The sequence below is a fragment of the Lepidochelys kempii genome, chromosome 9 (assembly GCF_965140265.1).
Source record: "Lepidochelys kempii isolate rLepKem1 chromosome 9, rLepKem1.hap2, whole genome shotgun sequence".
In the NCBI taxonomy this organism is placed as follows: domain Eukaryota; kingdom Metazoa; phylum Chordata; order Testudines; family Cheloniidae; genus Lepidochelys; species Lepidochelys kempii.
Window position 1 is genome coordinate 53,430,935 of NC_133264.1, and position 27,104 is coordinate 53,458,038.

The window sequence follows — 27,104 nt, forward strand, 5'->3', positions numbered from 1 at the left end:
ATATGGTCAAAACAGAAATGCTGGGCGCAGCTACATAAAGTGACTGCAGTGGTGGTGCACCCATTTGTTAGAGTGCTAGTCAGAATCTGGGAATCTCCAGGGCACGAAACGTGGTATAGGAGATTGATAAAGAAAAGAACCATGCACTGCCCCCACGATCTTGAAACAGCCAGTAATTGAGGTAGGAGGGACTTTTAATACTTATGATTATATTCAAGTCCTTTGCTCTGTCTTGGCTTCAGGCCTTATTGGAATACTTAAACTTCATTGTGACCAGGAAGTTTCTTATCTCTTAAGAACTCCTTATGACTCTTAACAGGTAGAAAAGGACGAGGAAGGGAATGAGCCTCAAAATGAACTCAAAACTAGGAAAAAGCAGCTATTTTCAGTGTACTCAGATATACTAAAGCCTCTTTCTTCAGCCATGACAGCCTGAGTAGCTCTGAATTTTTGGCTCCCCAAAGCCCTGTCAGAGGCAGCAGTTGCGGACATGGTTCAAAATCCCAGATCCTCTTGTGCAATACAGTTGACTGGGGGCAATGGGATAGGAGCTTTGGGGAGCCAAAAATTCAGAGCTACTCAGGCTGTCATGGCTGAAGAAAGGAGGCTTTAGTATATCTGAGTACACTGAAAATAGTTGCTTTTTCCTAGTTTTGAGAGAACTTGGATGCTGAAAAATTGTCTTCATTGTGGTCAGTTATTTGGTGCATCGCTGGTATTATACTATGGCCTTGGGACCCCACCTGAGATCACAGTCTCTTTGTGGAGGCTCTGTACAAACTGCAAGTTCCTTTGTGGAAGATCTTACAATCTAAATAAATAAGACAAGCACAGACTCAGGGGAAGGGTTATAACAGTGAACAATATGTTGGTCTGTAAATGTCCACTTTTTCTTTAGTTTTTTTAAAGTCTTGGTAGGGGGTTAACTAACCTAAGTGGTGGTGGGGATAGAGGGGATAGAAGGCTGGTGACCTGAGCAAACAGTATTGCTAACCTGGGTATGATCTCTGTAATAGTTTACCACTGTAGATATTAACTTTTGAAAGCCAGTTTGGCAGTCTCATAAGAGAATCACAATGGCTGGTATACTGGCATTCTTCAAGTACATGCATGTGTTCATTCCACTTTCTGTGTGTGTGTCAGTGCACTGAAGCCACAGAACTTTTTTCCATAGAGGTAATTTGTAGGGGCAGCACCTGCATCCTCCGCACATGATACAGAGGGGTGAGGCTGCCCCAACCCTCCTCAGTTCCTTCACACTGCCTGTGATTGGTAGTCAAAGCATGTGTGTGCTTGTCATGCTTTCCCTTTATTTTCTTAGAGAAAGTTATTTCCATTATGTACATAGTAGTTTATACTGATGGCTAGTGGTATGTGTTTTAGTAACCTGTTTAGTTTCTTACATCTCTGAGCTTTAAACTCAGTAGCAGGGCATGCCTAGGTCTGTGGAATTTAAGTGCTGTTCTGGCTGTTAAAAATCCATGCCAGTCAATGACCCTTATTCTAGTTGTTTAAAGTGTTTAGGAGATGGTCGTGTATGACGTATGTCCCCTATGTGTATGGGTTTTAAGACCAGGACTAAAGTTGAGGGGAGTTAGACTTCGACATATATCTTAATGGAAACAGCTTTGCCCTTCCTTCCCCCCCTCGCCCCCCCCAGTAAGAACCCAGTTGCTTAGTACGTAGGGGTTCGGTCTCAACTCCATCTTGGAGTGCACTGCTAGACTTGACAGGTTCCCCTTGTCATATGGAAGGTGTTCTCCTTCCCTGGTACCATGTAAACACCAGAAGGAGTTGGGTGCTTTCAGTTCCTCTAGCAAGAAGAAGTTCTCTTCCACTTTGAGAGCCAAGCCCCACATGGAGACTCATAAGAAGTAGTCTGGTACCAAGGTTAGAGCTCAGCCTGATCCACTTGGGTATACCACATTCATCATCTAGCAATATATCTGTTGACTCTTGCACCACTTTTGGTGCCATCAAGACAGACTCCATTGCTGGTACCTTCTACATCAACTTCGTTGGTGGTACACCCCTAAGATTTCGTAACTGACAATACCTGAGGCTTATGCAGTGCTCAGGGACCTTCTTTGCCCCAACCCTATGTTTCATGACCCTAGTGACACATGCTTAACTTCTCCATTGGGGAGCTCATTTAGGGGATTTCCAGGCTCAGAGTCTCTGGTCAAATCAGGATCTCTCCCTCGATATCAGTATTTGGGAGCTTTGAGCTATCTGTTTGGTTTGTCAAGTGTTTCTTCCCCACATCAAAGGTTGTTTGGTGCAAGTGCTCAGACAACAGTGCTGCAATATCCTACCTAAATAAGCAGGGAAGTGCCAGGTCAAAGCCACCTTTGCCAAGAGGCAATGAACCTCTGGCCTTTGTGCATCAGGAAGGAGATTATGTTCAAAGCATCTCACCTTCCCAGGTCTTAAAACTATCCAGTAATTTCAGTAGATTGTTAGCAGAGATAATGAATGGTTCCTCCTACCTGACAAAACGAAGTCTATTTTTCAAATTTGGGGAATACCAGAAATAGATCTATTCACCACCTGGCAGAATAGGAAGTGTCACTATTTCTGTTTGAGGGCAGGTCACAGCCTAGAGTCTGTGTCAGACTCCTTCCTACTATCCTGGAAGGGGAAATCTCTATACATTCTCCACCCCCCATATCCTAATGGCTGCAAGAGTTTTGAGCAAGCTCAGACAGGATCATGCCCATCCAATTTTGATAGCACCAGCCTGGCCCCATCAGTATTGATTCTTGGATCTGTTGAGCCTTTCAGTTTGGTATCCTATAATGTTCCCTCAAGTCTTGATAATAGGTTTGCAGCACTCTGTATCCTGGCCCTTTCGGCATATGCTGGTGTCTTGGATGCCCAGTGGTTTACTCCTCTGAAAGCATTCTGTTCACTTGGAGTTCAAAGTGTTCATTTAAATAGCAGGAAACCTTCCACCAGAATACATGTCTCAAGAAATAGAAGAGATTTTCAGGGTGATCCCAGCAGAAAGATCTCGACCCTTCATGTGCTCCCATTCACTTAACTGGCTGTGACAGGTTTCAGTCGGTCCTCTGAGCCCCTAGGGGCAATGGAGAGCTATGATCCCACTGGCAGGCCTCGGTCACACCTTTCGGGCTCTGGGGAATTAGCGGGAAAGGTGTGCCGGCACGAGTCTGCAGCGCCCCCCCCCCCAGGCAGGGGAGCGTCGGCACGAGTCTGCAGCGTGCCCCCCCAGGCAGGGGAGCGCCGGCACGAGTCTGTAGCGCCCCCCCCCCCCCCCCCCCAGGCAGGGGAGTGCCTGGGTAGGGGAACTCAGGCCCTCCCGACTCCACTGTGTTCCAGCCCCTGGGCCTGGTCAGTGGCGGGAGGCGAAGGTCCTGCCGCTGGGTCAGCGGGGCCGTCCGCGCCCGCTGACCAAACACACCCACCCCACGGTGGAATTCTGCCCCTGGGCTACTTCCTACCCGTTCTCTCCTGTCCCTCCGGCTCGTCTGGGTATTCCGCGGCTGGCAGCTTCAGCTCCCCCTCTGTGTCAGACTCATGCCAGCCCGGGCTGCAGCCAGGCCCCTCCAGGTCCTCCGGGTATTCAGCGGCTGGCAGTCCTGGTTGCCACAGACCTTCCTCCCGGTTCGGTTCCTCCTTGCCCAGGGCCTCACCTGGGTCAGCAGCAGGATCGTGAGGGAGCAGCCTGCGTCTGTCTCCCTCCCTGGTGCTCTCCTCACTGGGCAAAGGGCTCTGCCCTTTGTACTTCCTGTCCCACCCCTCCCCTTCCGGGGATTGTCAGAAGCTTGGCCTGGCCCCGCCCACTCAGGCTCAGCGGGTGGCTCTTTACCCTCTGGTTCGGAGGGGAGCCACCCTGGCTCCCTACACTGGCTTATCTGCTTCACCTAAAAGAAAGGACTGTCTGTCAGTTCTGAGAGTTCATCTGGCAGTTATCTCTTCATTCCATCCTCCCATAGAAGGAAAGATCTGTTTCCCCCCCAATCCTCTGAGTGTTAGGTTCTTGAAAGATTTTGACAGGCTCTTCCCACCTGTTAAAGATCCTGCACAATCCTTGGATCTCAATTTGGTTCTTTCGGTTTTAATGGGGCCCCCTTTTGAATCTATGGCTACACACTCCTTTTCTCATCTCTTTCTGAAGGTAGCATTCCTGGTAGCTATCACTTTCGCAAGGCGGGTAGCAGAACTTGAGACTTTAGTGGCCTGAATATGAAGCAAGTTATTTTAATAAAAATAAATCTCAAATTTCTTACCAAAGTGGTATTGGATTTTAATCTCAGAATGTATACTCGCCAATCTGTTTTCTGAAACCTCACTCTCAAAGATAAGGAAAACCTTCAGACTGTGTATGTTGGTAGTATGCTAGCCATTTACCTGAACAAGATTAAAGAGTTTAGAATGTCTCCAGTTGTTTATCTCCTTTGAAAGGAAGAAAGGGCAACCTGTCACTTTGCAGAAGATTTCTTCTTGGATCTCCTCCTGTATTTGTCTGTGCTATGTTACTAATATTCCAGTACTTCAAAGAGTTGAGCACACTCTACAAGAGCACAAAACGGTATCAGCTTCTTTTCTTAAGTCACGTTCCCATCAGTGACATTTGGCAGGCTGAGATCTGGTCATTGGCTAATACCTTCACCACTCATGCTCTTTCCAAGGCCTCAACAAAGGTAGATTTAGGAGAGTGGTATTGCAGCCTTTGTTTAGGTAGACTCTGTTACCCTCTTCCATCTAGAATTTCCAGTGAGTCACCGAAAGAGGAATGGACATGTGCAAGCACTCGAGGAATTAAAAACTGTTGCATACCTGTTTGGTAACTGTTTGAGATGTCCATTCCATGACCCAGCCTCCTTCCCCTCTTCATTGGAATCACAACTGATGTTCACTTTCGGTTTGAAGGAACTGGGGGATCAGGGCAACTCTGCCCCTTTATATCCTAGCTAGCAACATGAGCGTGCGGAGTACCTGATACGGTACTGCTTTGAAAAAAAGTTCTCTGTCTTCGGTGCACTGTTGTGCACACATCTAAAATGGAATGGATATGTGCAACACACCTGGAAGAACAAAAGTTACCAAACAGGTATGTAACCATCTTTACAGGTCTGAACCAAGGTGCATATGTGTGTATGGAAGCATGAACTATACCTCTCAGCTGTATGCTTGGCTCAGACTGGTGCTGTGGGTCTATTTCATGAATGGTATTCAACCACAATAGAAGACTAGTATCAATAAAATAAGGAAGGTATATGAAACTTACTGGAGATAAGTAATGCTTTTTGTCTGTCATGTCTTATCTGTACACGTATCTTAACATTTCAACAAGGATTGAGAAAACTTAATAGAAAATAGATCAGTATGCAAATCAATTAATGAAAAGCATTAAATGTTAAAGGAAAGTGGTGATAGGATTGTGGAGAATCAAACGGTGCACTATGAAAAATCACCCTGCTTTCCTTAGTCTCAGTACTGTGGATAATCGTCTAAATTTAATTTTGATATGCTGGAATTTCTCTGACAGGATCTTAAGAATTTTATGTTACAGAAGCAAGTTTGATGTTTTGTCAATTTTTTTGGTTTAAAACAGCATTAGTGACAGCAGCAGCTCACAAGGTTTATCCCAGCCCTCTACACAGACGACACAGTACCTGAGAGCTGACACCCCTAACAATGCTACACCAGTAACCAGTAAGTATTAATCTAATTACAAAAACGTACAACAGGTGACTCTGGGCTGGCCTAGTGTCCCAATGATTAGATTTGCCCTATTGATGACATTCATATTGACCAAGAAGGAGGAGCATGAACAAGATCTGGGCTTGGCATCTGTTTAGTCTGTGCTTCCTAGGCCTCTGATACCAGTTTACCTCAAAGAAGAATTTCAGCTAGCCACAAGCATGGGTCAGTACTGGGGTCCAGTACTAGTCAATATTTTCATTAAAGACTTGGATAATGGACTGGAGATTATGCTTAGAAAATTTGCAGATGACACCAAGCTGGGAGCGGTTGCAAGCGCTTTGAAGGACAGGATTAGAATTCAAAATAGCCTTGACAAGTTAGAGAAGTGATCTGAAATCAACAAGATGAAGTTAAATAAAGATGTGCAAAGTACTTCACTTAGGAAGGGAAAATCAAATACACACTACAGAATGGGGACTAACTGTACTGCTGAATGGGGTGGTGGTAGTACTGTGGAAAAGGAGCAAGGGGTTATAGTGGATCCCAAATTGAATGAGTCAACAATGTGATGCAGCTGTAAAAAGGGCTAAAATCATTTTGGGGTGTATTAACAGGAGTGTTGTGTGTAGGAAATGGGAGTGCTCTACAGGGTAGTGATGAGGCCTCAGCTCTAGTACTGTGTCAAGTTCTGGGCACCACATTTTAGGAAGGATGTGGAGGAATTGCAGAGATTCCAGAGGAGAGCATCAGATTTTCTGAACTTTATACTATTTTTGATCTACGAGGAAAGGTTTAATCATTTTTCTTCTTGAGAAAAGAAGACTGAGGGGCGACCTGATAAGTCTTCAAATATGTTAAGGGCTGTTATTAAGAAGGGCAGTGATCAATTGTTCTCCATGTACGCCAAAAGTAGGACAAGAAGTAATTGGCTTAATCTGCAGCAAGGGAGATGTAGGTTATATATTAGGAAAATGTTTCCTAACTACAAGGGTAGTTAAGGTCTGGAATTAGTGTCTACTGGAGGTTGTGGAATCCCCATCAATGGAGATATTTAAGAATAGGTTGGGGTTCTCAAACTTAATTGCACTGCGACCCCTTTCTGAAAAAAAAATTACTACATGACCCAGGAGGGGGGCATCAAAGCCTGAGCCCGCTCAAGCCCTGCCACCCTGAGTAGGCGGGCCAAAGTCCCAGGTGGGGGGCATGTAATCGGAGCCCTGCCACTCATGGCTGAAGTCCTCGGACTTCAGCCCCAGCAAGTCTAACACCAGCCCTGGTGACCCTATTAAAATGGGGTCCCGACCCACAGTTTGAGAACCACTGGATTAGACAAACACCTATCAGGGATGGTCTAGGTTTACTTGGTCCTACCCCAGTGCTGGGGGCTGGATTTGCTGACTTGTTGAGGTCCCTTCCAGCCCTGCATTGCTATGATTCTATGATAAGCTCTGCTATGTCATTTTGCTGGTTTAGGCAAACTACATGTTGCTATTCTGTCCAAGGCATTATCATACCAGTATGAATCTGTGGTTTTGCTGCTTATCCTTCAATTAGATATTTTTGTGTTTGGGGTGAAATCTCTCTACTCCTCTGCTTTATCAGATATATCTTTTCCAGCTGTCTCTGGCCATGTCTATGCTACAAACTTTAGTCGACGCCAGAACTGACTGGACTGCAGTGGAGTCTCAAATAGGTTCTAGCTTGTGGCATCGCTTGCCTGTGGCCAGCCCCCCCACTCCCCCACAGTTGCATGTCCCCCATCCTCCTCACCCTTGGTGTTCACGCTGGGGGCCTGTGACTCAGGCTCCTCGGAGGTATCCACAGTGGTCTGTGGGGTAACAGTAAGGTGTCTGCCAAGTATGGCATGCAGCTCTTCGTAAAAGAGACTGTTGGCCCCCCAGCCTTCTGATATGCCTGATGCTGTTCCTTCGCTTTCACGCAGCACTACTCCTGATCCCTTTCATACACCTTTTCCTGCATCCCCTGTGTAATCTGCTTATAGATGTTGATGCTCCTAGGGCTGCAAAGCCTCTTCTCCCCATAGGCCCAGGAGATCCAATATCTCCTGTCTGTTCCGGGACAGAGTGCATCTGGACGTGTAGATGCCATGGTCAGCTGGGCAAGAGGCAGTGGAAAGCTGCTAGGTGTGCTCGCTGAGCTGGACGGCCAAGAAAAGGCATTTCAGAAATTTGCAGGGCTTTAAAGGGGTGGGAGGCCTTCTGGTTTCCATAACCCATGGGCAGTGGAGTTCACAATTATGACCATCAGTGTTGGGCATTGTGGGACAGCTGCTGAAGGACTGTTAGGGTCAAAATAAGTAACCCAGTGTCTGCACTTGTGCTGCATCGACTTCAATACCTGGACCATGGCTCAGCGTCGCTCGGGGAAGTGGTGGCACTGCTTTGCTGTATTTGGATGCTTATATTCGTGGGAAATAAATGTAAGTGTAGACACTTGGATAGCTAGGTCCACGCAAGGCAGCTTACTTCTGTCTAACTCTGTAGTGTAGACCAGGCCTCTGTGTATCCACCAATGTCTTGCCTAATCCTTGTGAGGAGCTTACTTATGCAGTGCTTTAGGATTCCTTGAAAACAGCAAATAGCGGCATGTAGGAGAAAATGATCTGCAGGAAATGGATGAGACAGGGTCAAGCATCTTCATTTAGGGCTCAGGCTTGGACATCAGTATGAAGTACTAATGCTTATTTCTGGGTGCTGTTTCTCTGCATGTTGCTGCTCCAGGCAGAGCAGAAAATCAATTTAAAAGCTCTGCAACTGTGGTGATGCTTCAGCATTTAATTATCTTCTGCTTTATCTGGACCAACATAGTGCAGCTAAAGATGACGAAGTAGAGTTGTGAAGCATATGAGGGAAAATACAAGAACAGCAATGCTTTGTCAGATCAATAGTCCAGCTAGCCCAGTATCCTATTCAGTATCCAGTGTCTATTCGACATTGGTGAGGCCTCATCTGGAGTACTGTGTCCAGTTTTGGGCCCCACACCACAAGAAGGATGTGGATAAATTGGAGAGAGTCCAGCGAAGGGCAACAAAAATGATTAGGGGTCTAGAACACATGACTTATGAGGAGAGGCTGAGGGAGCTGGGATTGTTTAGCCTGCAGAAGAGAAGAATGAGGGGGGATTTGATAGCTGCTTTCAACTACCTGAAAGGGGGTTCCAAAGAGGATGGCTCTAGACTGTTCTCAATGGTAGCAGATGACAGAACGAGGAGTAATGGTCTCAAGTTGCAGTGGGGGAGGTTTAGATTGGATATTAGGAAAAACTTTTTCACTAAGAGGGTGGTGAAACACTGGAATGCGTTACCTAGGGAGGTGGTAGAATCTCCTTCGTTAGAGGTTTTTAAGGTGAGGCTTGACAAAGCCCTGGCTGGGATGATTTAACTGGGAATTGGTCCTGCTTCGAGCAGGGGGTTGGACTAGATGACCTTCAGGGGTCCCTTCCAACCCTGATATTCTATGATTCTATGATTCTATCCTGTGTTCTGACAGTGGCCAATGCCAGGTGCTTCAGAGGGAATGAACAGAACAGGCAATCATTGAGCGATCCGTACCCTGTTATCAAGTCTTAGCTTCTGGCAGTCAGAGGCTTCGGGATACCCAGAGCATGCAGTTGCATCCCTGACGATCTTGGCTAATAGCCGTTGATGGACCTATCTTACATGAACATATCTCATTCTTTTTTGAAACCCGTTATAGTTTTGGCCTTCACAACATCCCCTGGCAATGAGTTTCACTGTGCGTTGTGTGAAGAAGTCCTTCCTTTTGTTTGTTTTCATTTCATTGGGTGACCCCTAGTTCTAGTGTTTATGTGAAGGAGTAAATAATACTTCCTTATTCACCTTCTCCACACCATATGGGGAAGCAACAAAGGATTAGGAGGGGAAACCAAGAAATACTGAGGAAGCTGTAGATACAGGTTAGGGGAAAAGAAATCGCTGGTGTAAAAGGCCCTGATCCTGTATCCACTGAAGTCAGTGGGAGCTTAGCCATTGGTTTCCATGTTTGCAGGATCAGGCTTTGGGAGAGGAAGGAAACATCTTAAAAAATCAAAAACAAAATAATACCTAAATGAAAATTGGGAAAGGTTGAGGAAAGAGAATGCAAAAAAAGACAGAACACAGATTCAGAGATGACTCTGGTAACTGAGCTGTGGAAGATGTGGGAGACCCGATGCTTGTGATGAGAGAATAGCAAGCTGATATTATGTCGAGGGGGTGCATGAGAAGCATCCATGAAAGGAAAATGAGCAGATCGTGTGAAAGCCTGTCATGCAATCAGTGCTCATTGCATGTTTAAACCATTAACTTCCTAGTAAGACTATATGTCCCCACCATCTTATTTTTCTCCGGTATTGAAAATCAGCCCAATCCGTTTCTCCTTAACCTCTCCCATCTCTTTTTTCTCTTTTGATGTTTTATCTATTGTCACCATTGTTGGAAGTAGAAATGACTGTAAAAGACATCTGTTAAAAGGGTTTTTGAAGAGGGCTGAGCGCATGATTAGACTGTGGAAAGGTGCTTTTCTCATAGGTGGCTGGCTAGCAGAGTTCCTTTTAAATGAGTTTGATGTTGCTGGGGTTTTGTTGTAATATGTCCAGAGCTTTGTACAGACTTCCTTTTTATTTAAATTGAAATAAATAGATGAGAAATAGCTTTACTTTGGCTTGTAATATCCAAATTTAGATCTGCCTCCTGCACTTCTTTTACTCAGTCATATAATTATGACTAATATTTTCTCCTAAATGATCAACTTAATTGCATATCGTTTTTTTCTTACAGAAACAGCCTTAAAGGCTGGTCTAACTCACTTTTTCTATATAATCGGTGAAGCATTGAGTTAATAGTTTGATGCTATATTTAAAACAACGATTGTGTTCTTTAAGTCTATGTCCACTAGAACATCTCTCTCAAATTTTTAGTGCCATCAATGTGCTTGATGCTTTACAGTACACACAATTAAAGACGGTCTCTGCCCCAATGAGCTCATCATGAGTTGGTTGAGTTCAGGATCCTGACGCAGGGAAGAAAGGTAAGCAGCAGGATACGGACCCTGGACTTCAGGAAAGCAGACTTCGACTCCCTCAGGGAACGGATGGCCAGGATCCCCTGGGGGACTAACTTGAAGGGGAAAGGAGTCCAGGAGAGCTGGCTGTATTTCAAGGAATCCCTGTTGAGGTTACAGGGACAAACCATCCCGATGAGTCGAAAGAATAGTAAATATGGCAGGCGACCAGCTTGGCTTAATGGTGAAATCCTAGCGGATCTTAAACATAAAAAAGAAGCTTACAAGAAGTGGAAGGTTGGACATATGACCAGGGAAGAGTATAAAAATATTGCTCGGGCATGTAGGAATGATATCAGGAGGGCCAAATAGCACCTGGAGCTGCAGCTAGCAAGAGATGTCAGAAGTAACAAGAAGGGTTTCTTCAGGTATGTTGGCAACAAGAAGAAAGCCAAGGAAAGTGTGGGCTCCTTACTGAATGAGGGAGGCAACCTAGTGACAGAGGATGTGGAAAAAGCTAATGTACTCAATGCTTTTTTTGCCTCTGTTTTCACTAACAAGGTCAGCTCCCAGACTGCTGCGCTGGGCATCACAAAATGGGGAAGAGATGGCCAGCCCTCTGTGGAGATAGAGGCGGTTAGGGACTATTTAGAAAAGCTGGACGTGCACAAGTCCATGGGGCCGGACGAGTTGCATCCGAGAGTGCTGAAGGAATTGGCGGCTGTGATTGCAGAGCCATTGGCCATTATCTTTGAAAACTCGTGGCGAACGGGGGAAGTCCCGGATGACTGGAAAAAGGCTAATGTAGTGCCAATCTTTAAAAAAGGGAAGAAGGAGGATCCTGGGAACTACAGGCCAGTCAGCCTCACCTCAGTCCCTGGAAAAATCATGGAGCAGGTCCTCAAAGAATCAATCCTGAAGCACTTGCATGAGAGGAAAGTGATCAGGAACAGCCAGCATGGATTCACCAAGGGAAGGTCATGCCTGACTAATCTAATCGCCTTTTATGATGAGATTACTGGTTCTGTGGATGAAGGGAAAGCAGTGGATGTATTGTTTCTTGACTTTAGCAAAGCTTTTGACACGGTGTCCCACAGTATTCTTGTCAGCAAGTTAAGGAAGTATGGGCTGGATGAATGCACTATAAGGTGGGTAGAAAGCTGGCTAGATGGTCGGGCTCAACGGGTAGTGATCAACGGCTCCATGTCTAGTTGGCAGCCGGTATCAAGTGGAGTGCCCCAAGGGTCGGTCCTGGGGCCGGTTTTGTTCAATATCTTCATAAATGATCTGGAGGATGGTGTGGATTGCACTCTCAGCAAATTTGCGGATGATACTAAACTGGGAGGAGTGGTAGATACGCTGGAGGGGAGGGATAGGATACAGAAGGACCTAGACAAATTGGAGGATTGGGCCAAAAGAAATCTGATGAGGTTCAATAAGGATAAGTGCAGGGTCCTGCACTTAGGATGGAAGAATCCAATGCACCGCTACAGACTAGGGACCGAATGGCTAGGCAGCAGTTCTGTGGAAAAGGACCTAGGGGTGACAGTGGACGAGAAGCTGGATATGAGTCAGCAGTGTGCCCTTGTTGCCAAGAAGGCCAATGGCATTTTGGGATGTATAAGTAGGGGCATAGCGAGCAGATCGAGGGACGTGATCGTTCCCCTCTATTCGACGTTGGTGAGGCCTCATCTGGAGTACTGTGTCCAGTTTTGGGCCCCATACTACAAGAAGGATGTGGAGAAATTGGAGAGAGTCCAGCGAAGGGCAACAAAAATGATCAGGGGTCTAGAACACATGACTTATGAGGAGAGGCTGAGGGAACTGGGATTGTTTAGCCTGCAGAAGAGAAGAATGAGGGGGGATTTGATAGCTGCTTTCAACTACCTGAAAGGGGGTTCCAAAGAGGATGGCTCTAGACTGTTCTCAATGGTAGCAGATGACAGAACGAGGAGTAATGGTCTCAAGTTGCAGTGGGGGAGGTTTAGATTGGATATTAGGAAAAACTTTTTCACTAAGAGGGTGGTGAAACACTGGAATGCGTTACCTAGGAAGGTGGTAGAATCTCCTTCCTTAGAGGTTTTTAAGGTCAGGCTTGACAAAGCCCTGGCTGGGATGATTTAACTGGGAATTGGTCCTGCTTCGAGCAGGGGGTTGGACTAGATGACCTTCAGGGGTCCCTTCTAACCCTGATATTCTATGATTCTGTGATTCTATGGATGAGGGAGAATTCAGGGATGGTGGTAATGTACTAGTTTATAATTAATTTGTTGTTTGTATGGTAGACGTCAGAGTTAGGTTTTAAATGGGGGTTTGAATGAGGAGGGATAGTGGTTTGAATGGGAACAGCTGGTATAAAAAAATTCTGTAGAAAATGTGTTTTTGGTGGAAATTGAAAACCCAAAAACTTTGGCTGAAAATTTCAGTTTTTGCTGAAAAATCAAAATTTGGCATGCAATGCGCACACATCTCACAAAAAAGTTATTTTATTCAAAAACATTTTTTTGTCTCAGAAGTTTTGACTGATTTCACTGTCTCTAAAATGGGTATCAGCAGTGTTATTCCAGACATGCAGCAGTGTGGGAGAAAAAGCATGGAGTCAGGAGTATTGAGAGTATAAAGGAAATAAAGGGTTTCTAGGGCTGGAGATAATGTGCTAAGGCATGAGGTCAGAGATGTAGGGTAGGTCTGTGAAGGCTTTCCAAGCCGATTATGAGGAATGCGAACTTGATGTTGTGTTTCAGAGAGAGCCTGTTTTGTGAGCTCCAAAGAGGAGGCGACATGACTGGGCTAGCAGGTGAGGAATATTCCTTTACAGCTGCCTATCACATTCACAGGGAGGGTGTCAACTATCAGTGGAGCCAGAGAGGAAGAACTAACTTCATCTTCCTGTTAACCCCAGCTGCATATTTCTCTCAATATCTCCAGTGGCCAGTTTAGAAAGAATAAAACTGTAAATCAAATCACATTTTGTTCTTTCTTGACAATGCTCAGCTGTTTGCCTTGGCACTTGGCAGTTCGGTGTACATTGGCTGAGAAGTTTTGTTTAGCAGTGGGATAAGTTGAGGTTTTAATCATATTTCACTATTCTATTACCTAGATTAGGGTGAATGTGTTAAAGTAAAAATATTAAAACATTCATTTTTTAAAAATGCTCATATAACCAAAAACTTTTCCCTGTTTGTTCTTCTCGCTGTGATGTTACTTACGCCACCAGTACAGTATATCAGGAGAAATTTCAGCTAACCACCTTCACCTTCAGAAATAGTCTTAATCTCAAATAAAATTTCCTGATGCCTCCAACTGGAGGAAGTTGTGCACCTATGATCTCAAATAACAGTCCTCAGAATTGCATACACTTGTTTTCCCTAACAAAATGAATTCTGAAGTCTGTGAGTTCACTCTCCTCTAACAAAAAAGCTCCTGAAAAGGTGATCTACAAATAGAATTAAGAAACTCTTAATTAAGAAACTATTTCCAAATTATGATGATTGCCCACAAGAGGTCAGAAAAGGAAATTAGCATACAGTGATTTTAGATTTGCCTTTTTCCCAAGTCATCCTCTTCCCCCTTCTTATGCACTATCCTAGTGATGTCATATCAAATATAGGAACAACCCTGTGGGGTTTCAGATAAGTTACACTTTAGTTATTTTGGCAGGATCTTGAGCTCCTGGAAACCTATTAATGAGCCTAAAAAAGACACTCTCGTAATCTTCTTTAGGCAGAGTCATACTCCAGCAGGCTCCCTTGATTGATGGAATGTGGTTTGTGCCACCTGTGAATACGTATTGCAATAGTTAACTCTCCTATGAGGTGGGTTTGAGGCTTAACATTTGTTTTGCTATCTTTGGATGAAAGATGCCATGTAAATTAAATGATTGCACTGCACTGGTGATGTCACATAATCCAGATTCCTTTAGGCCTTACAAAGGATCCTAGTCTCAGTACACGTATTGTTTGTATGAAGCCAGCTTTACTTTTGTGCTTTGTTATGACAATCAAACCAGATTTACAGTGACAACTCTGTGCATCAGCATTACCATGGTGAGACTTCTTGCTAAATGGAGTTCAGTCTACATTTTTCTATTTCTAAGGATCTTTTACTTGTTGTCTGAGACCCATACTGATGGGGAAACAGTAGAAATGACTTAACAGAAAATATATGCACAAAGTAAACTGAAAAAAAATATTAATTTTTCTCTCTAACCTACTTTGGTTTTAGTAATCTTAAGTGTTAACGTGTAACAATTTTTGGATAAATATGACTTTCAAGTTGTCCCTTTAAACATTTATCCATGGACTCCATTACTATAATATCATTAAAACGTTCCTGAATATAGTCACCCCTTTAGAAGTCTCAAACGTCCAGAAGAGGGCACTGATATGTCTGTGCTTTTCAGATTGCTGTTGTAATCCACAGTAAGAAGTTGGCTTCATTGTAGCCATGTACTGCACAGTTCTGAGCATGAGTATTTGTTTAGTTGCCCACCAATCTGTGTATTTGGTTAAGGCAATAACTGTCTTAAGTGTATAACAAGGTAAACAAATACAAACTGAATGAGTTGGTTATATAGAATGACTGACTGAGCATGTGCTCACTTCAGAGGCATTTATATTCATGTTGCCTTTCTCAGTGTATTTTGCTACTTGTATTTTATGCTGAAACCTAATCTTGATTACTTATAACTAGGCATTAATTTTGTGTCCTTTCCATATGTAGGTGGTATTGAGGGAAGTGATGTGCTTGGATTCTCATTATAAGGGTATTTATATTGGTTTGTTTGGCTCTGCTGGCTCCTCAGGTTATCCTACGTTACGGATAGAGAAGAATGATCTTAAAAGCGTCACCTTGTTGGAGGCAAAAGCTAAAGTGAAGGACGTTGCAATCTCCAGAGAGAGGATAACTCTAAAAGATGTACTCCAAGAAGGTATTTACAAGACTTTCCTTAAACACTTGTTAGGTACCATGGGTGATATATTCATTTGTCCTCGCATGATTTTCTCCCCAAGAATGTTACACATGGACAATAGATGTTACTTCTGATCCTTATGTGACTTTAGTTGAAGATGTAAGGAAATGATTAGAAACTTGAAATACGCATATCATTTGTCCAACAATTCACTTCTTTAAAAATGCTTTTCTCTTATTTTCTGGTCTCCTGAATTCCACAAACTAAATTATTGTGAAAGATGGCATTTCAATTTGAGTCTGTCTTGATAATATATCGTATTTAAATAAGTCTTAGCATTTGTTCAGGCTCTCCCATAAAGTGTGGGCTGACTAACTGCAACTCAAAGTGATGGCAAAATAACTCATTTTCTACTGGTAGAGAAAACGCTTCACTGAAAAATTCAGTCATCCTTTAAATTTATTTTAGCAGTCTCCCTTTCAACTCGGCCAAATTAGAGGATGCTAAATGAAGACTCCAGTGACTACCACAATATGAGTAATGAGTGCAGAATAAACAGATTGTGGATGTGAAAGCTCACAAGAGGAGAGATCACTTGATTCTTTTCTGTCTGGCTCAGTGTTTTTCGTTTTGAAAGTACACTTGTAGATTTATGTTGACCTCAGTTTTGTATCTGGTAGTCAAGAAGTCAAGAAATTGATTTTAAAAATAGCTCTTTTATGTTCTCTCAGTAATCTGTACAATTACAGTAGATCTACGCTCTTGTGTGTCTTCTCCAAAGCATGCCCAGATTTAGAGCACTCAACTCTGATATCTGAGCTATTAAATCACCTTGTGAGAGCTTATGCTGAATCTCTTTGCAAAGAGATATAAACTAATTGCCTCTGTTCCTTTTTTGAAGTGAACAAAGCCACTTCAGTGTTCACATTACACTTACCCAAAACTTTTTAAACCTTAGTGAACTTTGTTCTTCTGTCTCAACTAGTTGATTCCACAAAAAAGAGCTGTTTTTAAGGGCTCTTGGACCATTAATTTGTTTCCTTTGTGTGTAGGGGAAAATCCTTTAATTTTCTACTTCCAGCCATTGACTCTAATGCAGAGAGACTTCTAAAGAATTGAAACAGCAAGCATTCTCAAATGCCACCCCAGGTATGCTTATAATGTCCACGACAAAGAGAAATAAGGTTGCTTATCTTGTCTTGGAAAGGATCCAAGTGCTTCTGAAGGCAGGATATGCACAAATAATACTGCCTTGTAGCTTGGATCGTAAGAGACACTTCGGATTTATATTTGGCATGCCTGAAGCTTTCTGACTTGATTTGGAGTGTGTCATAAGCTTCAAATTGTAGCAGTGCTTTGGCTGGAACACAGCAGCACAATTGTCATTGTTTTGACAGTGTCATGACACCCAAACACGTGGCACAGTGCTAGGTTACTGCATTGCAACATGACTAGGTTCTGAGGAATCCTGAAAAACTAACTGCTGTTAGTCCCCAAAAGTTAGTTCTAACAAAGCTTTTAATTTGGCTAAATTTAAATGGGACAGATGTTAATGGTGGGTAGACGTGCCAGTTTCTGGTAAGCTAGATTAATGGCTCAGAGCTTCAATTTTGGAGCGCTGCAAATTTTGGAGTTTTCAAGGAGTACGGGCTGAAGAGCGTGGAGCAATTGTAATTATTACTTCAGGAAACAAGAATGATGACTATCTAGTTTCTATATATTTTAATAAGGATTTTATATTACTATTGTGACTGTTCTAATGTATTCTAAAAGTCCTACATGAAATTGTATGTAAAGTGAGACACAGTACATCACATTAAATACTGGAGTATATGAAAGATTAATTTGTTATAACTGCCTTCATCCCAACATTTCATGATTACTAGCTAGGTAGATACCAGCTACAGTACTGAAGATGGGAAGAATAATGCTAAAGTCATAGTATAAAATATCCTTCCTTTTGTGGGATTCTTCAAGTCTTTGTAGAATTGTAACCTAGATCTAAAGTACCTTCAGCAGTGCTGTTTTCAAGTCTGGAATGGAAGGAGGAAGGCTGGCTTGCTTTGCTTTTTGAAGCAATCCAGGCTGTGTATTTATGATTGATAGCATGTGTCAGGGCTAATTCACCACTCTGGCACTTTGAGTGCAGAAGGTGGGGGCCCACAAGGATTCTAAAAAATAATACTGGCCGCTCCAGGCTGGTATTAAACTCCCGAGGTTACAGCTTTTCGCTGACCTTGGATGGGTAGATGCTGCCACCACCCAAGTGCATAAAAAAACCCTGAGACACCCCAAGAAAGCGCACTACGGAATTCCTTCCTGTGGCGTACCCTCAAGCCCTTTCACCTCCCACCTGGGGAAGAGCTGAGAAAGAAAACAAAGGAAATCAGCTGTAGCCACCAGCTAAACAAACAACATAAGCACAAACCTCTTAGGACACACAAATCCAATCCTGTTCTTAATAAAATAAAATTAAAAAAGGTAAATTTTATTAAAAAGAAAGGAAATATATTGAAATACATTTGGAACTTGGGCTTTTTGCTAGATTAAAAAAAAACAATTACAAAAATTAAGCATCAAGATAGCTCTCTTGAGGTTCAACTTAAAGGTTACAAGTAAAGTTAGCACAGAGGAGTCCACAAGACATAAAGAAATAATAGAGATAAACCTAATCGCGTCTTCCTAGACGTTTCCTGATCTACTTACGTATCTGGGGTTTCAAATAAGTAGTTTCTACGTACGATCTAGTAATTTTCATATCTGACCCACAGGTTTTTACAGCATAGCTGTTCTGTTTCCCCACTCCGGAGAAAACAACGACAGACAAACGGAAAGATTTTTCCCAATTTTAAAAAGTTCTAGGCCTTCCGTTGGCTCTTTTGGTCAGATGCCCACTCCCTTCCTTTTACTTATGGGCTATTTTAACCCTTTACAGGTAAAGCAAGTAGAGAACAGCTACTAACAGGGATTTTATAGGTAACTGGCTGGTTGGGGGTCCATAAAAGGGAGCTCACCCCACGCCCTTCATTTGTCACAGCATGTTAGCTCTCTTTAAAGCTAACTGCTTTTTACGTGGACTACAAGAACGAGTCTGTGGAGGTAATCTGTTTTTCCTGTAGTTAGTGTATAGAAATTTGCATCTTATTATTGTAGCACATTGTGCTAGGCACTGTACAATCACAGTTCCTACTCTGAAGAGTGTACAATCTAAGGGTATGTCTACACTACAAAGTTAAGTCTATTTTATGTAAGTTGACATTGTGCCTCCAATTTAAGCAAGTCGATCTTGTGCATCCCAGCTATGCTCATTGTGTCGTTGGAGCGCATCGTCACTAGCAGGGCTTGCATCAATGCACAGAGCGCTGCACTGTGGGTAGCTATCCCACAGTGCATGTAGCTAAGTGGAATTTTGGTTTGGGCTCGCAATGCCTTATGGGACCAAAACATTGCGCGGGTGGTTATGGGAACATGGTGTTCTTTTTCGAGTGCTGCTCATATTGATTCCAATTTAGGTGTGCGCGGCCATCGGAGAATTTTTACCCTAGCAACACCTGGTGGGTTGGCTGTGGAGCCGTCTGGAGTGGCGCCTTCATGGCTCTTGATATATATCCCAGCCGACCCAGCCCTCAGTTCCTTGTTACTGCCCATGACTGTCATTGGAACTGTGGAGTTCTGCTTCACTGGTCTCCGCTCTCCCTAGCACTTGCAGTTTCTATTTTATAATAGTTCATAGTTGATAGTTTATAGTAGTTCATAGTTATAGTTGTAGTTAGAATTAGTGTTAGTGGGTTGGAGAGTTTCCCTTCCTTCCTGATTTTCTATTCGGCTCATGCCCAAAGTTCCGGGATTCAAGCCCTGCGGTTCCTGCTCTAAGTCCATGCCAACGGGTGACCCCCATGACTCTTGCCTAAAGTGTCTGGGGGAGTCTCATCTAGCAAACAAGTGCAGGATCTGCAAGGCTTTTCGTCCCCGGACCAAGAAGGAACAGGATTTTCGTCTCAAACAGCTCCTTATGGAGGCGGCTCTTAGCCCTCAACCTCCTGCGGCATGCCAAGATCTGGCACCGAGTGCCTCGGTGCGCAGCGCCCCGGTGGCAGCAGTAGGAGCTGCACCGCGGTTGGACTCTGACTGAGATCCACGGCACCAACGCTCTCCAGCACCGCAGCCGACATCATCGGCCTGGCACTGCTCCCACTCCCCTGCCTGGAAGTGGCACCGAAAGCTGGAAAAGGCTGGCCCATCTCCACAGAGGCCAGCCCCCTTGGAACCGCCTCTGGAGGCGCATCCTGCAGGGGAGCACCTAGGGGCACAGTCTACGGCCTCGGCACCGTTGACTCCGGCCCTGGGAGGAGAGCCGTTGACTCCGGAGCCCCTGGACTCCCCGGTACACAGCGTGGTCGAGGTCCAGTTGCTGTCCACTCTGGATACCTTTGTGGTTGCGAGGGACTTTATTGCCATGACGGCATCGGCATCCCCTCAGCTTCATGCCAAGGCACCAGTACCTGCATGTGCAGCACCGTCCCGAGGCAAGCTGGCCCTGATCTACCTGTTAGCACCATCAGTCAAGCCACAGCTCCGGTCTCGTTCTCGGTACCGTTCCTGCTGCCGACACCGCTCGCAGTCCCAGCGCTGGTCCTGGTCACGGCGCCACTCAAGTAGCAGATACCGGACCTGATGCTCATCATCTAGACCCTGGTCCAGATCCAGGCACCGTTCCAGGTCCCGGTACCGCTCCCCAGTATCATGGCACCGTTCACCATCACCCCGTCGGCGTGACCCGGGGAAGATCCACTTGACACCACGATGGCCTTCCTGTTCCGTTTCCCATTCTTCGGGATCAGAGGCAGGGTTGCGCTTCTCAGACTGCCACCAGGTGGACCATAGCTGCCTGGAGTCGGGGTTGGGCATTGGCAGGCGCAGGAGCAGCGTCCCACTCAAGGACCCACCCAATGGCCGTTCTGGACACCCTGGGCGTACCACCAGGCCCAGGGTGCTCTGTCTGGGACTTCTCGCTCAGCCCCATTGGACCCATGAGTGCCAGAGGCTGCTGCCACTTGGCCCACCCCGGGAAGCATGGAGACGGTGGTGGCTCCTCTTCCGGCTACAGGACCTCCTCCAATATCAGTTCTTGCTCCGAGCCCTGAGGTCACTGCACAGGACAGCTTAGCCCAGTTCCGCAAGAGGCCTTAGATGACCCGCTCGCCCCTGTGGCCGCCTCCTCCTCACCCAACGAGGAGATGGCAGGCACTGCAGTATTGGGTCCCCTTCTCACAGACCTCTCTGCCCACCAGGACCTCCTGCACAGGGTGGTCCGCAATATGAACTTGCAAGCGGAGGAGGTGGTAGAGGTGGAGGACCCGGTGGTGGATATTCTGTCAGCAGAAGCTCCGTCAAGGGTAGCCCTACCCCTTATTCGGACTATCCAATCTACCACAAGAACAATCTGGCAAACACCTGCATGCATCCCACCGACTGCTCAGGGAGCGGATCGCAAATACTTTGTCTCCTCAAAGGGCTATGATTATTTGTTCACCCACCCACAGCCTTGTTCACTAGTGGTAGCATCGGTAAATGAGAGAGAAGGGCATGGCCAGCAGGCCCCAGCTCCCAAATCAAAGGGCGCCAAGCACCTTGATCTGTTTGGGCGCAAAGTTTATTTCTCGGGGGATCTTCAGCTCAGGATCGCTAATCAGGAGGCACTCCTGAGCCACTACACATTTAACTCCTGGAACTCCATGCTGAAATTTAAGGAGTTAGTACCTCCTGAGTTCAGAGAGGAGTTTGGGGCCTTGGTTGATGAGGGCAAAGCAGTGGCACAGACCTCATTGCAGGCCTCGCTAGACGCTGCAGATTCTGCCGCACGTACTTTGTCCTTGGGGATAACAATGAGGCGTATCTCCTGGCTGCAAACCTACAACCTGCCACCAGAGCTTCAACAAACACTGCAGGACTTCCTCTTTGATGGAGAGGGCCTGTTTTCAGACAAGACTAATTCCAGGCTACAAAGCGCTAAGGACTCAAGGGCAATGATGAAGTCCCTGGGGATGCACACTCCAGCTATCCAGCGGAAACCCTTCAAACCCCAGCAGCCACAACAATGCTCCTATCCTCCTCTTCAACCGAGGCAGGATTTTTATAGGAGACGGGGGTGTAATGGCAGGAGGAAGCCCTCCAACCCCCAGTCTGGGCAAGGCCAGGGACTGTCCAAGCCTTCATCGGGCTCAAAACAGGCCTTTTGAAGGGACACTTGAGGACGATGTACCAGACCTCATTCAGGATCTTACCCCACCCTTCTTGAATCATTTATCCCGCTTCCACCTTGCCTTATCCCACATAACTATGGACTGCTGGGTCCTCTGCTTGGTGGAAGTGGGATACTCTCTCCAATTTTCTTCCTCCCACCCTCCTTCCCCATCCCTCTTCAGGGACCCTACTCACAAGCAACTCCTTATTCAGGAGGTTCAGATGCTCCTCGCAATGGGGGCGATCAAGGAGGTTCTGAGGGAGCTAAGGGGAAAGGGGTTTTACTTCCGTTATTTCCTAATCCCCAAGGCAAAGTGAGGGCTTCAGTCCATTCTGAACCTGTATGGTCTCAAGTTCATGGTAAAGTTGAAATTCCGCATGGTCTCCTTGGGCACCATCATACCTTTCCTGGAGACTGGTATGATGTCCTCGACATGAAGGACACACATTTCCACATAGCAATTCATCCGGCGCACAGACGCTTCCTCCACTTTGTGGTCAACCGTAAACATTATCAGTTCACGGCCCTGCCCTTCAGTCTTTCCATGGCCCCCCGAGTGTTTACCAAATGGTGGTTGTGGCAGCCTTCCTTCATCGGTGGCGGATGGAAGTATACCCTTACCTCGACGACTGGCTTATCCGGGGACACACCAAAGGACAGGTGCAGTCCCACCTCCGCTTGGTCATGGACACGTTTCTTCGGTTAGGCCTTGTCATAAATATAAAGGGAAGGGTAAACACCGTTAAATCCCTCCTCCAGAGGAAAAAACCCTTTCACCTGTAAAGGGTAAAGAAGCTAAGACAACCTCGCTGGCACCTGACCGAAATGACCAATGAGGAGACAAGATACTTTCAAAACTGGAGGGGTGGGGGGAAACAAAGGGTTCTCTGTGTGTGTATGTGTGTGTTGGTTTTTGCCTGGACCAGAGCAGGAATGCAGATCAGAACTCCTGTAAAGAGTCAGTAAGCAATCTAGTTAGATATGTGTTAGATTCTGTTTTGTTTAAATGGCTGATAAAATAAGTTGTGCTGAATGGAATGTATATTCCTGTTTTTGTGTCTTTTTGTAACTTAAGGTTTTGCCTAGAGGGATTCTCTATGCTTTGAATCTGATTACCCTCTTCCAGATCTGATTACTCAGGATCATGGTTGTCTCTGCCATCCCGATGTACGATCTCTCCACCTTACGGCATGGATGCTGCGTGGCTGAACCCTGCAGAACTTTGCTGTTCAGAATCTGTGCAACAAGTACTGATGGGCAGCAGGAAGCCCTCTACTAGGGCCACATATACGGCTAAGTGGAAGCGGTTCTCATGCTGGTGCACTCAGCACAACACGACCCTCTCCAGGTGTCCATGCCCCTCGTTTTGGAATACCTGCTGGGCCTAAAACTGCAGGGCCTGGCGACATCCTCCATCAGAGTTCACTTTGCGGCCATCTTGGCCTTTCACCTGGGTGCGAATGGCCGCTCTATCTTTGCCAATCCCATGGTTGGCAGGTTCCTTAAGGGCCTGGACCTTCTCTACCCCCAAGTTTGACAATCAGTCCCCACATGGGACCTTAACCTGCTCCTCCCAGACTCACAGGGCCCCCATTTGAGCTGCTGGCCACCTGCTCCCTCCTCTACCTCTCCTGGAAAACAGCTTTCCATGTCAGCGTGGTGTGTCTTCAAGCTCAGAGCCCTTACCTCTGAACCACCCTACATTATCTTTCATAAAGATAAAGTGCAGCTTCGGCCTCATCCGGCCTTTCTTCCGAAGGTTGTATCAGCCTTCAATCTTAGCCAGGACCTATTTCTTCCAGTTTTTTATCCAAAACCGCACACCGGTCGCCAGGAACAATGACTGCACTCCCTCGATGTCTGTAGGGCCCTTGCTTTCTACATTGAGAGTACGAAACCGTTCAGGAAGACGACCCCGCTCTTCGTTGTGGTGGCGGACCAGATGAAAGGCCTCCTGGTTTCATCTCAGTGGATCTCCTTGTAGATCAAGTCCTGTATCCATGCCTGCTATGATCTGGCCGGTGTATCAACCCCGCCCTTCACTGCTCACTCCACAAGGGCCCAGGCCTCATCAGCGGCTTTTCTGACCCAGGTGCCGATCCAGGAGATCTGTAGAGCTGCAACTTGGTCCGTGGTACACACTTTTGCTTGGCACTATGCCATCATCCTGCACGCCAGAGACAACGCAGCGTTTGGTAGAGCGGTGCTACAATTAGCGTTGCTTCACTCCGACCCCACCGCCTAGGTAAGGCTTGGGAGTCACCTAAATTGGAATCGATATGAGCAAGCACTCAAAGAAGAAAAAATGATTACTCACCTTTGTAACTATTGTTCTTCGAGATGTGTTGCTCATATCCATTCCAAACCTGCCCCCCTTCCTGTCTGTTGGAGTAGCCGGCAAGAAGGAACTGAGGGGGCACAGGATCGGCTGGTGTATATATCGAGAGCCATGAAGGCGCCACTTCAGGGGACTCCACAGCCAACCCACCAGGTGTTGCTAGGGTAAATATTTTCCGACGGCCGTGCACACAGCACGCGCACATCTAAATTGAGCAACACATCTCAAAGAACAAAGGTGAGTAACCATTTTTTAGCCTCCCATGATGCACTTACCTTCCTCCCTGAAATCAGCGGCAAAGAAACCAAGCCTTTTTTGCACCTTGTTTTGTAAACCTGGGTTACCTGCACAGACGCTATAGTATGGTAAGCATGGACCCTGCTCAGCTGTACAGTGTTGTTTTGAGCATTACAAACGCTTCGTACCTTATCCTGCAGTATTTACTCATCTGAAGGAGGAGTCGCCGCATGGAACAGTGTGATACCACGCAAGCAGCCCTGCTGGAAGCCATGGAGTGGAGCAATTTGCAGTTGCTGGTGACAGTCACAACACGGTGGCGCGCTGCTTCTGGGCCCAGGAAACAAGCAGTGACTGGTGGAACCACATCATTGTATGATGAGCCGTGGCTGCAGAACTTCTGAATGTGTACGGCCACTTTCATGGAACTATGTGAAGAGCTTTCCCCAGCCCTGAAGTGCAGCAGTACTAAAATGAGAGCTGCTCAGACAGTTGAGAAGTGAGTGACGATAGCTCTGTGGAAGCTTGAACACCAGACTGCTACCAGTCAGTGGCGAATCAATTCGGAGAGGGTAAATCTACCTTGGGGCTTCAACCATAGGCTGAGCAAGCACAGAATGGGGGTGGAATGTGCCTTTGGGCATTTAAAAGACTGTTGACATTGTTTGCTTACTAGGTTAGACCTCAGTGAAAGCAATATCTCCATTATTGTTGTTCCTGCTGTGTGCTCCATAATATCTGTGAAACAAAGGGAGAAAAGTTTCTGGTGAGGTGGGGGTTTGAAGCAGATCGCCTGGCAGCCAGTTTTGAGCAGTTAGACACCAGGGCAATAAGAAGAGCACATTAAGGGGCTCTGCATCTCTGAGGCTTTGAAAACCAGTTTCAGCAATGACCCTCAGTAATGTGACACTTGTGTGTGGTTCCTTACCAACCTGTCCCCTTCATTGCATTTTCTCCCCTGTAAACTTCACCCCCACTAACCACAGTCTGCCGAATAAATAAAGAGCCCTTTCTCCTCAGTCTATTATTTTTTATGCTCACAAACACGCAGAGACAGCAAAGGAAAGTAAATTAACGTGGGGCAAAAGGGCTGATAACACGGAGGGGGAGGGAGGGGAAAGGAGGACAGCTTGCTTACATTTGCACTGCAGTAACAATCAAAAGTGTGGGATTGGGTGCCTTCTGGTCCTTGTACCTCCCCTGGAAGTGAGTGCAAGGGATACCAAACCCGCCCCCGCCTCATAGGACAGCTGGGAGAGGAGGATGTGGAACTTGGCGACGATGGCAGCAGGTTCAGCATAGGCTGCAGAGGGACTCTAGCATCCAGCTGCCTTTCTTAAACCTCAACCAGATGCCTCAACATGTTTGATTGCTCCTTCATAATCCACAGCATCTCATCCTGTGCGGCACGCTCTTTTTCCCTGCATGCTGTCCTGTCCTCCCTATCCTTGTGCAGGTTGTCGGATGGTGTAATCCTCCGTGCACTGAGCTCCGTCTTGTCCCTCTTGGAGTTGCACATTAACTCATTGAACATGTCTTCCTGAGTCGTCTTTTTCAACCTTCTAATCTGGGAAAGTCTCTGTCCTGGTGTGCGAGATGCGCCGACGAACAAGGTTTCAGCTGCAAGGAATGCAAAGTACAAGGATAGCATTGACAGTGCATACATTGTTTCTGGTGCAAGGTTAATTCTTTTTATAAACGAAATACCCCCTCCATGCACTTTCCTGCAAGCCACAACGTAATCACAACTGCTGGCTATTGCAAGAGTCGGTTTGCTGCTATGGCTTTGGTGAGTAAGGCCACGAGGCATGGGCGAGAGGTCTTGTGCTGCAGCTTTTGCGAAGACATCCTTGGAATCAGTGGTTCCAACTTCAGAAAAGCCCCCTTTCCTCTAGCAACCTGGATGGTGCTTGAGAACAGGCACCAGTAATAAGCTCCCCCAAATAGTCTGATTTTTACAAAAGCTGCACTTGGTTGGGGAGGAAGGGAGACAAACAGGAAGCCACCCTTTAAATGCTGGTTGCAATACACAGTGATCCCTTCCAACCACGCTAACGGCATGCTGGGGAAAGCGTGGTTTTATGACCCAGATTTCACCAAAGAGGCCGATTACTTGTTGAATTGTTTGCAGTTTAAGGGCTTGCGTTTAAAACTTCCCCCGTTTTCCGATGTAATATCACTCTCCTGAGGGTAACAGAGGCAGAAAGGGAGCAGATGCTGCATGTGTCTGAGTACAGACCTGGTCCTTGTGCTGCAGTGATGCCAGAAGAGTTAATACTGGAGTGGTGTGGGAAAGTGTCTTACCATTGTGGACAAAATAAAGCAGCCCTTTCCGGAAACCTTCAGCAAAAGTTTGCAGAGTACCACAATGAAAGCTTCCTAGAGATCTCCATGGAGGATTCCAGGGTCATCCCCGTGCACAGAAACAGTCTTTTTCTGAGAGCACCCTCTGCGTAGCTGCAGTGGCTACTGATAACCACTACATCTACTACTTTGTTCAGATTAAACATTAAAAATAATAGCATGTAACCCTACAGTTTGATTGGAAATGTGTACTCTCCAGAGGTGCTTTCCCTGGCATCACGCTCTGCCGACAATTGGTCCTGTGAGGGGATGGGCTCCAGGATGAAAAACAGTTCTTGGTTGTCTGGGAGAATGGCTTGCCTGCCTCGCATTCTT

General features: G+C 45.9%; 1 protein-coding gene across 5 annotated transcripts in view; it reads left to right on the plus strand.

The window, feature by feature from the left end:
• The window catches only part of RYK (receptor like tyrosine kinase), a 174,579-nt gene that overhangs the window by 67,520 nt on the left and 79,955 nt on the right, over positions 1–27,104 (plus strand). For 4 of the 5 annotated variants that reach the window (XR_012160844.1, XM_073360374.1, XM_073360373.1 and 1 more), the window contains 2 exons: positions 5,582–5,682; positions 15,490–15,624. Coding sequence is in view for 4 of the 5 variants with exons in the window: in XM_073360374.1 (XP_073216475.1) it covers positions 5,582–5,682; positions 15,490–15,624 (236 nt within the window). In the remaining variant the exon portion in view is untranslated. The remainder of the gene's footprint in view (positions 1–5,581; positions 5,683–15,489; positions 15,625–27,104) is intronic. The other variant, XM_073360372.1, reaches the window with a different exon arrangement.